At 42.9% G+C, this 13236-nt stretch overlaps 1 protein-coding gene across 1 annotated transcript; it reads right to left on the bottom strand.

The window, feature by feature from the left end:
- Positions 1-9003: 9003 nt before the first annotated feature.
- Positions 9004-12306, bottom strand: KCNE4 (potassium voltage-gated channel subfamily E regulatory subunit 4). Its single transcript, XM_021002874.2, has 2 exons — positions 12196-12306; positions 9004-11871 (listed from the first exon to the last, which is right to left on the bottom strand). Exon 2 carries the CDS (start codon positions 11834-11836, stop codon positions 11333-11335), a length of 504 nt encoding a protein of 167 aa, XP_020858533.1. The 5' UTR covers positions 11837-11871; positions 12196-12306; the 3' UTR covers positions 9004-11332.
- Positions 12307-13236: the final 930 nt, after the last annotated feature.

A 13236-nucleotide genomic window follows, 5' to 3' on the forward strand; every position in this document is an offset into this window, starting at 1 on the left:
TCCTCCCCTTAAAGGAAAAACATTGAACCTCAACTGAAGACTACAGCTAGGATCCAGTATGTGGCAGCAGAAGAGCCCATTGAGAGGTGTGATAGAATTAATACCCAGTGGGGAGTAAGGGATATGTGACACCTGAAAGTAAAAGAGGGTGGCCCCAGCAAAGTGCAAAGAAGAATGATAATATCTCCAAAATGATATTGAGGTATCAGAGGTCCTAGACACATGTTCCCTAGAGGTGCCTCTCCATGGTGTGCCTCTCCATCATGTACCTGGGCCACCTGTGTTTTCTACACGTGTACCCTTTCACATATGTCCTCTAATATCATCTGGCTGACTAATAAAAGGAATCACATCAATGGGGACACCTTACCAATGATTTTGAACGGATGTGGTCCCACAGAGTACTGTGAATGAAAAGAAGGTTTTCTAGGATGCTCAGATCTTGACAGGGTACCCAAGATGCAACAAATATGACTTTAAATCCAATACTCTTTCCACTAGAGTAGGCCCCATTTCCTACTGAAAAACTAGAATTAGGAAAATAAGTGGCTTGTCTAAGACCACATAAGAAGGTAATGTCTGAGCTGGTCATTTTTTTCCAAGGTAGGAATTTGTAGGAAGCAGTTCCTATTCAGGAGCAAGAATCAGTGACTTTTGCCTATGAGAGAGGAGAGAAGCCCAGGACAAAGGCTTGAGTTGGGCTTCAATAAGGACCTGATATTGGCTGGTGTTGGAGGAATAGACCCTAACCATGTCATAGTAGGGGTTTCCAATATATTCATGACTATATTGCTAAATGATGCTGGTTAGAGTGACATCATGCCTATACTCTATTAAAGTTCTAAGTAACTGACTAACAAATTGTCAACCCTATTTCCAGAGTGCCAATGAGGAAGCATGCTACCCAATTTGAGACAAGAAGGTTATGAATGAAACATAAGTGTTTTTGACATGACCATGCATGTTTGCTACAAGTATATTAGTTTTCTCTCTCGCTTTTTTCTTTTTATTGAGGGAGAAGAAGTGAAAGAATTGATTTTTTATTACTTAAAAAAATAAATTGGATTTGAAAAATAAGTTCTGGGTGAAAATGTAGGATGTTCTCTTAGTTCTTTTCAGGATGATAAAAGTGAGGGAAAGATAGCTCCTTCAACATTAGGGCCAAGGCTAAAATCTGACCATGACTTGGAAGTCAATTCAAGGAGCATTCAAAATCCAAAAAGCAATTCCAAAGTATGCTGAACTGGGTTGGACTAGGTTCAATTAAACCAACATTTATAAAGTGCTTGCTGTTTTCAAAGCAGTATGTTAGGAATTAGAGAGTTAATAAAATTAGACAAGACATAGTCCCTGTCTTCAAAGAGTTTTCAGTCTATTGGGGCAACATGGCACCTGTACAAATAACTAGTACAAAATAGGCAAGAAAAAAGGGTTTGGACTTGATAACCTAGGAGATCCATTCCAACTACATGATTCTACAAGCTGGCAGGTTGGGCAAGTAAATCCATAGGGAAAGCATCAGAAAATCCCTTCAAGTATCACCAAACAGGGCATCATTCCCTTAATCCAATCTACTTGTAAAGAGGGAACATGCCATCAAGTGATGCTACATCTGTTCAGATTTGGAACTGGAACATTATCAAGTACATGGAGGGAAAAAAAACAACAAAGAATAGTGGGAGCTCTGGGCAATAATGCTTAGGCTCCTTCCTATTTAATTAGCTTCCTTCTATTTATAGTTCCTTCTTTTGTACTTGCATTTCCAGTTAAATTATATGGCAGCACATTTAGGGGATTTTGCTGAGTATTTCTGCCTACTTAGCTCCATTGCTTCACATGGGGTGATGACCGTTGGTTTTGATCAGGAGAAATGGTGCCAGGAATCCCAGGATTCAGTCAGGCTGTTGAGTGAATGAGAATGAGCAGCAGTCACTTAAACCCATAGGCCACAGTCTGTGTTGGGCTAATTGGAGCTAGAGTGCATAAGAACACCACTAAGGCAGTCTAGATCCTCTGTTTTGTTGCACATTGGCTATGCCCAGCAGGATATAAGTTCAAGTCAAATGCTAATGTGGGAAACCTCAAGAAAAATTATGTGGAAGAGTTTTTCATTGCATACTTGGTATAGAAGAGATTAAAGCACTTTGCATAACGGTGAATGGGGAAGGTAACTCCCCAGGTGAAAGCAATGCAATGGTTTTTCCATTGCAATTCCTGAACAGAAACAGAAACATCATCTTCTGAACCCACATTCTTATATACCATCTCTCAGACCTTCTGTGACCATACTGTTTGTCAATAAAAATACCACCACACTCTAGTGAGCACTTAATGCCTTTCATGATTTTTTTACATCCTCCATAAAAGCCAATTTCTGATGCTTCATCATGAAGGTGATTCTAGAGGCTCAATGACTATACTCAGTCGGCAAGTTGTTCAGTTGTGTTCAACTCTCTGTGACCCCATTCGGGGTTTCCTTGGCCGAGATACAGGAGTGGTTTGCCATTTCCTTCTCCAGTTCATTTTAGAGATGAGAAAACTGAGTCAAACAGGGTTGAGTGACTTGCCCAGGGTCATACAGCCAGTAAGTGTCTGAGGCCGGATTTGAACTCAAATATTCCTAACTCTAATCCCAGTGCTCTATCCATGTGCCACCTAGCTGCCCAATGAATATGCTAGCAAGAATGTAAGCTCCAAAAGGTGTAACCTACCCAGAGCCTAGCAATGTTGACTGAGGGTCAAGCCAGATAAATGAAGAAGGGCTCCTCACCAAAGCTGGGTTCAGGATAGTCTGCCTTAATGTCCTTAGCTGTAAAAATGGGAATTATAATAACACTACCTCCCAGGGTTGTTGAGGATCAAGTGAGATGATATTTCTACATGGTTTAGCACAGTGCCTGGCACACAGTAACCATTTAACAAACGTTTCTTTTCTTCTCTCCAAAAAAGAAGAGGGTTAGTGGGGAAAGATAACAATTTGTGTTTTGGTCATATGAATCTGAGATACCTACAGGATATTCAGTTCAAAATATTCGCTAGGCAGTTAATCCAGTTTGCCTATAGAAAGGGAGCACCTTAATGAGTTATTATACACGTTCAGATGTGGTGCTGAAACTAAGCTTGGGATGTGGCTGGGGGAGGGAGTGGGGAAGGGGGGATCCAAATCCAGGAAGTTGTGGGGAATATACTTATGCTCATTCCCGTCTGCCCATTACCTCCTATTTATAGCTCCTTCCCTTATACTACAGTTTCCAGTTATGACATGTGGCAGCTCATTCAGGGGAATTTGCTGAATTAATTCTGCTTGCTCAGCTCAATTGCATCACAGGGGTCAGTGATCACTGGGTTTGGTCAGGAGAAATGGAGCCAATAACCCAAGGATTCAGCCAGTCTGTTTGGTGAACAGGAACAAAATGAGCAGCAATCACTTTATACTGAAGGCTACAATCTATGCGCATCTGCCTAGAGGTAGGATGCTAAAAAAACCTGCCAAAGCAATCTCAACTTTTCTCTTCATTGTATATCAGAAGATCCTTCCATGGTCATGCCCATTGGAAGCCACATTGAAGTCAAGCCCTATGTTGGAAACCTCCTTGGAGTTTTTCATTCTGTAATCAGTAGGATGTTGATTAAAGCACCCTGCCCACTGCTGAAGGGGAGACAGTGGACAATTCTGAATGTGGGAAGGATGCAATTGACCTAGATGCAATACTGAACGGGACCAGAAACTCTCATTTCAACCCATGCTGTTCCTCAGCATTGCTACGCTCACATCCTTCCTCAATTAAAATCCTGCCACATGTTTGTAAACACTTTATATTGTTCATTATGTTTTCAATTCCTCCACAAAAGCTTTCCCCCAATGTGTCCTTGTGGAGCTCAAAGTAGAGTACAAACCCTAGAAAGTCCTACCAACGTTCAGAAAAGCTTCTAGTTCAGGTCTAGCAATGTATGGTATGCCTGCAACCTGAAGCATTGCAGAAAATTAGGGTTGCTCACTACTAAGCTGGCCTTAGGGTCATGAATCTTTTGAGACACAGAAATTCTTGAAGACCATCCACTAAGTTACAAAGGGATCTACAAGCTGTATCAGTAGATTTACTCAGACCTGTGAAATCATGGTGCCCTGAGGTACTGACGTATTCAACTACCAATACTTCTATAAATTTGGGCAAGAATTAAAATCATGTAAGGAACCAGGAGAGGGTGTAAATCTTAGCTAACAGTGAAGAAATCCCTAGCACTGCCTCTAATTGGAAAGAAAATAGAATACTCTTCAAATGGGAAAAATAGAGTTCAGCTTAAAATCCAACTGGGGCATAAAACTGGATAGGAAAGGGAAGAGAAGGGAAGGAGAAGGTAAGGGGAAGGGGAGGGGAGGGGAGGGGAGGGGAGGGGAGGGGAGGGGAGGGGGAGGGGAGGGAGGGGAAGAGGAGAAGGGAGGGAAGTTGAGGAGGGGAACAGAGAGGGAGAGTCAGACAGAGACGGAGAGTCAGAAACAGAAGTTATGTATGTGCATGTTGTCTCCCCTGACAGAATGCAAGCTTTTTGAGGACAGGAACTGTTTCCATTTCTTCTTCGTACCCCCCCCCGTATCTAGCACAGTGCCTGACACATAGTAGAATTTAACAAATGCTTGTTGAAGGATTGACAAAAAGAGACTGATTTTTTTATGTCATCCCCAAGCTCAAATAACTTGTTTATATTCCACTTGGTGCATATGCTTAGTACTGATATTACTTCATTGTCTATAGTATCTCTTAGCAAGACGTTTCTATGATACTTTAAAGTTTTCAAAGTACTTGACATTACTAATCTCACTTGATGGTGACAACTCTGTATGGTAGGTGCTATTATTCTCTCCATTTTATAGCTAAGAAAACTGAGGCTTAAAGAGGTTGTGACTTGGATCAAAATGGGATAATGTATGTAAAGTGCCTTGTCGACCTTAAAGCACAATATTGCTGCTAGCTTTTGTTAAATTTATATTATCATTACTATTGTTATATTATGTAATTATACTATCATTACTCTCACACACATAGTAAGTGTCTGAGGTAGGATTTGAACCCAGCTCCACCTGGCTTCGGCCAGGTCCAGCTCTCTAGCCACAATCCTTTGATGCTACCATCTGCCAGAGTCATTGAGTGGCCCTAATGACCCAAGTTGTCAGATTCAGTGACTCACTGGGTGAAGCGGCCTTGGCTTGATGTCTCCATGGTAACGGCTCACAGCACCATTCACATCCCTAAATGTCACTGTGTGGGAGGACAGGGTTTGGTAATGGAGCAAGGAGAGATTTAACAGTTGTTTTCTCTTCTACTACTACCCCTTCTGCTTTGGCAAATGGTGACCTTTCCCTGACTGTTTTGCCCTCTTGAGAAAACTAACTGGCTGTGGAAGGAGAGGATGTTTCTGTGGCTTACTTTTATTTCCTCCTGGCCGGAACATGTATTTTTTTAAAGCCTGAAATTGATTCTTGTTTTCATCTAGCTTCATGCAGTACTTAAAGATTCTTAAGATATTTTACCATCATTTTTAAAAATATATTATTAATATCTACCCTAATAAGGCAGGCCAGTCTGGTAATCTTTACTTGTGCTGGATCTTTCCCTTGAAGCCTGCAAAACTGAGACTGCTCTAAGATCCCACTCCAAGTATGGAGCAGGGCTGCTCATGACACTCAGCTTTTATAGTCCTTATTAAATCAGCTGCAAGACCTGCTTTTCACTCTTAACCTTTATGCCCTCTCATTCCCCAGGTACCACCCCGGTGCTCCTGTTAGAACCAGGGCTTGGGAGTTGGGAAGCAATGGATGGCTATTACCAAGAAAAACTAAATTGAGAGTTCTCTGGTCTCCCCAGTCCAAAAAGATTGAGTTTTAAAACAGGGAGTTCCTGCTTCAACCTCATGACCCTAACCATGGCCTCTGTAGCCCAGAGGGGACAGACTGTAAGGCTGAAGATACACAGTAAATGCATGTTCCATAAAAATTCAGGCATGGAAATTCTATTTTATGCTCAATGTACTCTGTGTTCCACAGTATTTAAGGACAGAGCTGCATTTCAGAGGATGATAAATGATTTACTTCGGCTTCGGTCTGGATCAGCCCGCCTGACCTCGAGAGCCTCTAGAAGGCAGCTCTGTACTGAAGTAGGCGGCACGCTTTCCAGCTGAAGCCGGAAGCAAGCCAAGAGCTCCGATTCCTTGGCTTGTCTTCATTATTTCCCGGTAGTTTAAATCCCATGATTCTCTCCACAGAGATCTTTTCTCTGTAGCATCTTTGCCTGGGTCTGACGTACAAAGGTGTAATTAGAACAGCATGGAGCAGGGACAGCATTCCACTTACCTCATCTTTAACATTTAATCGTGTTTCAAATATGTTTCTAATATCTTAGGTGCTGGGGGCCAAATTCTGCCTTTGGTTTTGTCAAAGCATGAGCCGCTCCACACAGTCTCAGTCCCCTGGGATAGAGGTTATGCTTAGAAGGTGGTTGCTGTTATTGTTGTTATGTGTGTGTGTGCATGTGTGTGTGTGTGTGTGTGTGTGTGTGTGTGTGTGTGACATCTGTATGTGTGTATCTGTGGCAAATATGTGTGCATGCATGCGGGAAGTCGTTCAAGAAAACGAGCATGCCAAGAAAATGACATAGTATAGTCCATAAATATTTTAGGTAAACTATAGTTTGTAATTGCTTCTATTTTTCTTCTGCTTAAGGTGAAATTTCCTTAACTAGTTTCCCTCAAATGATTCAATTCAAAACAATTCAATAAGCATTTAGAAGGGAGTGTGGTACAGTGGGATGACCACTGGATTATCAGTTGGAACTTCCAAGTTGAAATCCTAGCTCTACCATTTCCTACCAGTTTGACCTTAAGCAAGTCACCTGACCCTTCTGAGTCTCAGTTTACTCATCTACAAAATAAGAGATTTTGTACTAAATTACCTTGGAGTGCTTTCCGGGTCTGAATTTATGAATCTCTGAAGTCTTTACTATGTGCCATGGATTATGCTGAGATGTGGGGAGATGCGAGAGAGAGAGAGAGAGAGAGAGAGAGAGAGAGAGAGAGAGAGAGAGAGAGAAGACAGAGGCAGAGAGAGAGAGACAGAGAGAGACAGAGACTGAGGGGAGAGAGAGAGAGAGAGAGAGAAAGAGAAAGAGAGAGAGAGGGAGAGAGAGAGGGAGTCCCTGTCCTCAAGCAATTTACATTCTGCTTGATAGCACTAAAGTGGGATAAACTGAGAAACCTTCAACTCTGTGGCTTTCTGGTCTTTAAATTAGTGTTCTTGTCTTAACATTTAAATGGGAAGCAATTGGTAAAGTTTAGTACCTGTGGTATCTGTGAAGCATTTTGGCTCAACCTAATCATTTTCATGTCTATAAGTGGACAGTTCTTTCCTTACCAGATGGAAACATGAATTTATTGGAAACCTTGGGAAACACATGACTGGAAAAGTGAAGGGCCACTTCCTACCATCTTTCATTATGCAGAGCTGATCAGGGAAGATTAAATCTCACCCTCCTCCACCTGCCCAACCTTCAGAGGTGATCATGAGTTTGCAGGATGACTCCTTGACCATCCTAAAAGACAATCAGACCTCAGTCTACAATTCAGCTCTGCCTGAGATTCAGCTCCACCGAGGGGGAGGAGCCCACCCTTCTGGAGTGAAGGATAAAGAGGGGTGAAGGTGAGGGAACACCATCAACCTGCCTCATATCTCTGATTCATCCTGCACACAGGTCTTCCCATGTCTCCTCTCCTGCTCATGAAGCTCCAGTGATTTCCTTGCCCTGGCATCAAATATAGACTTTTCCGTTTGGCTTTTAAAGCTCTTTACAACCTGACTCCAGCCTTTTCCCTTTGATTCTCTATGATTCAACCCAACTGATCAGTTTTCTATTCCTCACATATGACACTCCATGCCTTTACACTGGCTATCTCCTATGTGTGAAATGCATTTTTTCTTTATCTACACATCTTAGCATCCCTTGTTTTCCTTCAGAGTTTAGCTGAAGTGCCACCTTCTGCATGAGACCTTTCCTTATCCCCCAGATATTTGTGCCCCCTTCCCATTATTTTTAATATAGCTTATATAGGCATATGTATATATGCACATACATATATTGAGAGAGAGAGAGACAGAGACAGACAGTAAGACATAGTGGTTACAGAGCTGGCCTCAAAACCAGAAAGACCATCCTGCCTCTGACACATATTGACTGTGTGACCCTGGGCAAGTAACTTAATTTCTCAGTGTCCTAGACAATTCTCTAAGACTCCACACTGCAGAGGAGGTGGCTACTTGCTTTGCTAGTGAGAGTTTCCTCATCTGATAGTTCCCTAATGCAAATGAAATCCTAGGTCTAGTCCCAGTTCCTATATAAACATATTCTTTCCTCCAGGGAAAGTAACCTCTTGGAGGGCAGGCACTGTTTTATTTTTGTCTTCATATCTCCAGTATACAGTAAGTGCTTAATAAATGCTTGTTGATTGATCGGTGATTGAGTGGCTTTGGTGGCTCCATCCCCACTCCTCCCAACTGGGATCATCTCTCTTAAGCAGAGCAATTTGGAAGCCCTCTGTGTCTCTCTCCATCAGCCCACACCGCTTCAACCACAGCCTTGGATAACGTTGGCCAGACCAACAGTCATCCCAAGCTCTTGCTCACAGCCAAACCGAAAACAACATCTTCGAAGCACTTGTATCTTGGGGCAAACTGAAAGCCAAATGGGGCAGCAGCCAAACAAGAAACAGGAAGGCTGTCGAAAGAACTTTTGCAACTTGTTTTCCATCACAAGCAAAGGACATTGAAGGATGGAGAAATAGGCTCTTGTTCAGCCTGGCTAAGGCAGAAATGAGATACATGTATAACGGAGGAGATTGTCTTTGGAAACTGAGCAAAACGCCTGAATGAGCCCTGAGACCCTGGCCTTGCTTTTCTTGGAACTCGGGATTGGGCTAAAAAGGACTGAACAGAAAGAATTCGTGGCTTCCAAAAAATAGGAGGGAAATGTGTTTATTTAGTTAAATAAAAACTTTGTGAAAAATACAAACTGTTAAATACAAGAGACAATTCTATACAACTCAGTACAATCACAAGTATGTACACCACATTTGCTTCATAGGCACAGATAGACTTGCACCAAGCCTCAGGGATGAGGCAAGTAATGGAAAATGTGACATCTCACAAGTCTGTCGGTCTCAGTAAAGTTTCAGAATTCAAGTGATTCCAGGCAAGGGGCCAAACTTAACTTGGCTTCTTTCAAACTTAAACAGCCCCCTTTGGAGTAAATCTACCCTTTGCATTTTAAGTGACCAAGAGAGTCCTTTTTTTTCCCCTCCCAAACATAAATTTCTCCTATCATTCTGATACAGCAGTGATGATCCAAGTTTTAAGCTGTTAACCCTTGCACAGGGAATGCAGTTGCTGCAGCCTCCATCCCCCATCCCACTCATCCAGTCTCCTTCCTGCTACCCCTTCTTCCTTTTCTCATCCCCCCTCCCCCCTTTGCACACAAGGCAGCTGTAAGAAAGTTTTCTCATTCCCGTTAATTTTTCTTCTTTCTTTATTCTCTGTCTCAAGTATTCTCCCTTTCTTCTAGGCTCTAAGTGCCAGAAAGGATCAGTCACAAAGCTATTTTAACACAAGCATACGTGAAGGCATTTGGGGAGCATTGCCGGATGCCATTCTTTTAAACTTTCAATTCCTTTTGCTTGAGGCGCTGGCAAACTCATCCAAATATCAGCCTCACAGTGTTCTACACACCCCATTCCCGCAGAATCTCAGGACACTTTCCAGACCAAATGAGTTGTCAGCCTCTTAGCTTCCTTCCTGGGAAAACCAAGTTCTCTCCACACCAGGAACCCTGGGTCTCTATCTATTCCTTTATCCACAGAATCCACACCCCCAACCCCAACCTTAACTAACTATGGGAACAATATTTTGTACTCCCCAAAGCATCCCTTACCCCAGGCAGGGAAGTATTTATCGCAGAGCCTTAAAAATCTAAAGAAATCCTCCCCCATGTCTCTGGAGAGTAAGTATCATTATGAAACTCATTTGCCAAATGAGGACGCAGAGGCTTTGGGCCAATGCCCAGGACCACACAGCAAATGAGTGGTAGAACCAGGAACCAGAGGCCACAGGATTTGGCCCCCCCATTCCTGTGCTCTCCGCGTGAGAAGGCCTTTCCTGCTCCTGGCTACGTGATAAAGAGCCACATTTAGAAGGTCCCTATTACGTCTGTCTTGCAAAGAAAGTTGGCTAGAAAAAGGCAAGGGGTGTCTACAATAGTGCTCTGGCCACTGTGGTGACAGCCAGGACAACACACTAAGACATCTGGGTGTTGGGAACAGTTCTCCAGCCATGCCTGCTAGCTGAAGGGGAAATTAAGAATTCCTGGTTGCCCCTCACCTATCTGAAAGAAGCTAATCCCCCAAATCAAAGAAACAGCAAGTGACATCAAAAGGTCAGAGGTTACATGTTAGGACCCAGATGGTAAATTATTTAAATGGTCTCAAATGCCTTTAAGTAAAGACAGAGTTCTTACAGTACATGCGATAGATCATCGAGTTCAGGTGATTGATTTTCCACTCAAACTTGGCTTGCCATGCCTTTCATCCTAACCCTCAGAGGCCTTTGCAAGAACTCTGCCCTGGTCTGTGAGCTGATAACAACAGAGACCCAGAAGAGATACTTAACAGTTAATCAGTGATCTAGGAGAACAAAGCTCTAGGAGCATTAGGGCATCAAAAGAAATCCAGCATATTAAGCAAATTCTCTCCACTGTTTCTAGAGGCTGGGTGGAACGAGTACTATATTGGGGGCCAGTCCCAGTTTTTCCACTTACTACTGCTTGATTTTAGGCTAGTCACTTAAGGTTTTCTGGGCCTCAGTTTCCTTTTTTATCAAAAAGGAATTTGGACGGATGACCTCTGAAGTCCCTTCCAGTACTAAAGCTATGATCCTCAACATCGCATAGCACTCTGAGCAAGGGCAGATGATGCAGTAACTATTACAAGCATCCAGAGAAATAACAGAAATGTCACCATACCATGTTCTGAACAGGTACAATTAAAAACCTAGACATGGAATTAAATATACAAACTGTATCTCTTGGCAGGACTTTTTCAATGCCAAGTCCAGGTCACAAGCACATCATTTGACTCCTTGATCCTGCCACCTCAGGTCGAGCCACTGCCCTGGGACCCATGGTCTCTCTAAAGTGGCAGCTGCACTGGAGCAGTGGAATCGGACACTGGGCATATCTCCTTCCTCTGGCTAAGTGTGCTGGCTAACAGGGCCATCTCTGGAGGTCACCTCAGAGTGCTAGGAATTCTGGGGGATGTTCTCCGAAGACCCTCCACTGCTTTCGTGGAGGGGCGTCTCTGAGGTTTCTCCTAGCTCATCATCGGGCACTTCCTCCTGGATGGTGAAATGCACATCGGGTGAAGATGACTCCGAGCTCACACTGCCTGCCTCCATGGAGCAGATGGTGCATGACAGAGCCGGTCCCATGCTCTCCTGAAGCATGTTCAGCATTAGGGGCACCTGGGTTGACCTCAGCCCCGACACAATGGGCAGAGGCTTCATGGCCTCCCCCCAGAGCCTCTCTTCATCCTTGTAGAGGAGAAGCAGGTTGGATTTCTTCTCCCTCCTCTTAGATTTCATGTAGCCCAGCATGATTCCAATCAAGAAGATGCCATAGAAGGACATGACAACCAGGACATAAAAGTACTCGCTACCACTCCCACCCACACTGGTGGAGGTCTGGGGCTCCGGTAGGGAGCTGTATGTTTCAGGTAAGGAAGTGTTAGCAACTGCATCACCCATCTTGGGTATCAAAGTTGAATTTTCACAATCTGGGTCTGAAAGAGAAATCATGCAGGTTAGATTGCCCTAAAACCTCAGAGAATAGAAGGCTAAAAACAAATTTTGCTGCCTTGCACATAGAAAAGGGGTGGGGGAACCCTAGAAAGACATTTTAGTACAATGTATTTCTTTTGAAATTGGAAAAGTCTATCTCAAGAGAATAAAACTTACAGACTTGCAAAATTAATCTTTCTAAGTTAACACTGCTTTGCATATCTTGCCAATGTTTCTTTAGACAAATAAAAAAAAACTACAACAATCATTTATTAGACATGCCCCCTCAAACATTCTTCTATGATAAATAAATACTGCTCACTTACCTAAGAGACAGAGAGGAAAAAATCCAACTGGAATACTTAATTTCTCCTAACACAAAGTCCAACAGAAATCTTCCTCTCCCAGATGCCTGGAGTTCTGAAAGCTTTTTTGCTCCTGCAGCTGGGATATATATTCAAGAAATGTATTGTCACGTGTCCTGGAGGGAAAGTTTACAACAGAGTTGGTCATGTTGGAGTGAACGGATGAACTCAGAAGTATTGCAGTTCAACTCACTGAACTCAACAGCTGTGAAAAGAAAAAGACTTGGGAATCTGCATTTACTTCTTACTTCTGAACTGTGAGCCAAAGTTTTCAGGTGGCAACAAAAATAAAGCAAAGGGGATGGGAGGCAGAGAAAAAGAGAGAAATAGGTTCATTAAAACTGTTACACCAAGAACTGATTTTTATTTAAAAAATCTGCTCTTTGGGAGCATTTCACCAGGTGGTTTTCCCTCCACCTCCCCTTCTCATACTATGCTGTAGATCATAATACATGGCCTCTAAGATAAAGTTCATTCTTGGGAAATAATCACTTACATGCTATGTGAGAGGGATTATAGTCATCTAAATACAACCTAAGTGTGGCTTGGAGTCAGCAAGATTCAAGTTTGCCTCTGACACCTGCTAGGCACATGACCCTAGATAAGTCACTTAGATTTTTGCAGTCTCAAATTTCTATCAAATAGGAGCGTCATTGGTCTTCCTCAAGAAAGGACCAATAACAATAACAACTGTGATAAGTCTTGCGATACCTCCTTCATAGGGCTGTGAAAGGTAAAGAACTTTGCCATCTGTCCAGCCCTGATAAATGTGAGTTACCACAGCTAGTTAGTGACTCAAATCCAGGTGTTTCCCAATTCCCAGGCCAGTGTTCTTTCCACCACCCCTCTCTGCCAAAACTCCTCTCACAAGAGTGATGACACATGAAGGTTTGCAAAGTACCTTCAAAAATATCCTGTTTGATCCTCACAACGACTCTGGGAGGTAGACGTTACTATTATTCCTATTTTACATATAAGGAGGCTTAGAGAAAGTAAGTGACT

The sequence above is a fragment of the Phascolarctos cinereus genome, unplaced genomic scaffold (assembly GCF_003287225.1).
Source record: "Phascolarctos cinereus isolate Bilbo 61053 unplaced genomic scaffold, phaCin_HiC Scaffold_7;HRSCAF=346, whole genome shotgun sequence".
Lineage (NCBI taxonomy): Eukaryota > Metazoa > Chordata > Mammalia > Diprotodontia > Phascolarctidae > Phascolarctos > Phascolarctos cinereus.

Bases quoted from the DNA above. Each gene is read 5' to 3' on its own strand.
- KCNE4 (XM_021002874.2), bottom strand. From the start codon at position 11,836: ATGGGTGATGCAGTTGCTAACACTTCCTTACCTGAAACATACAGCTCC.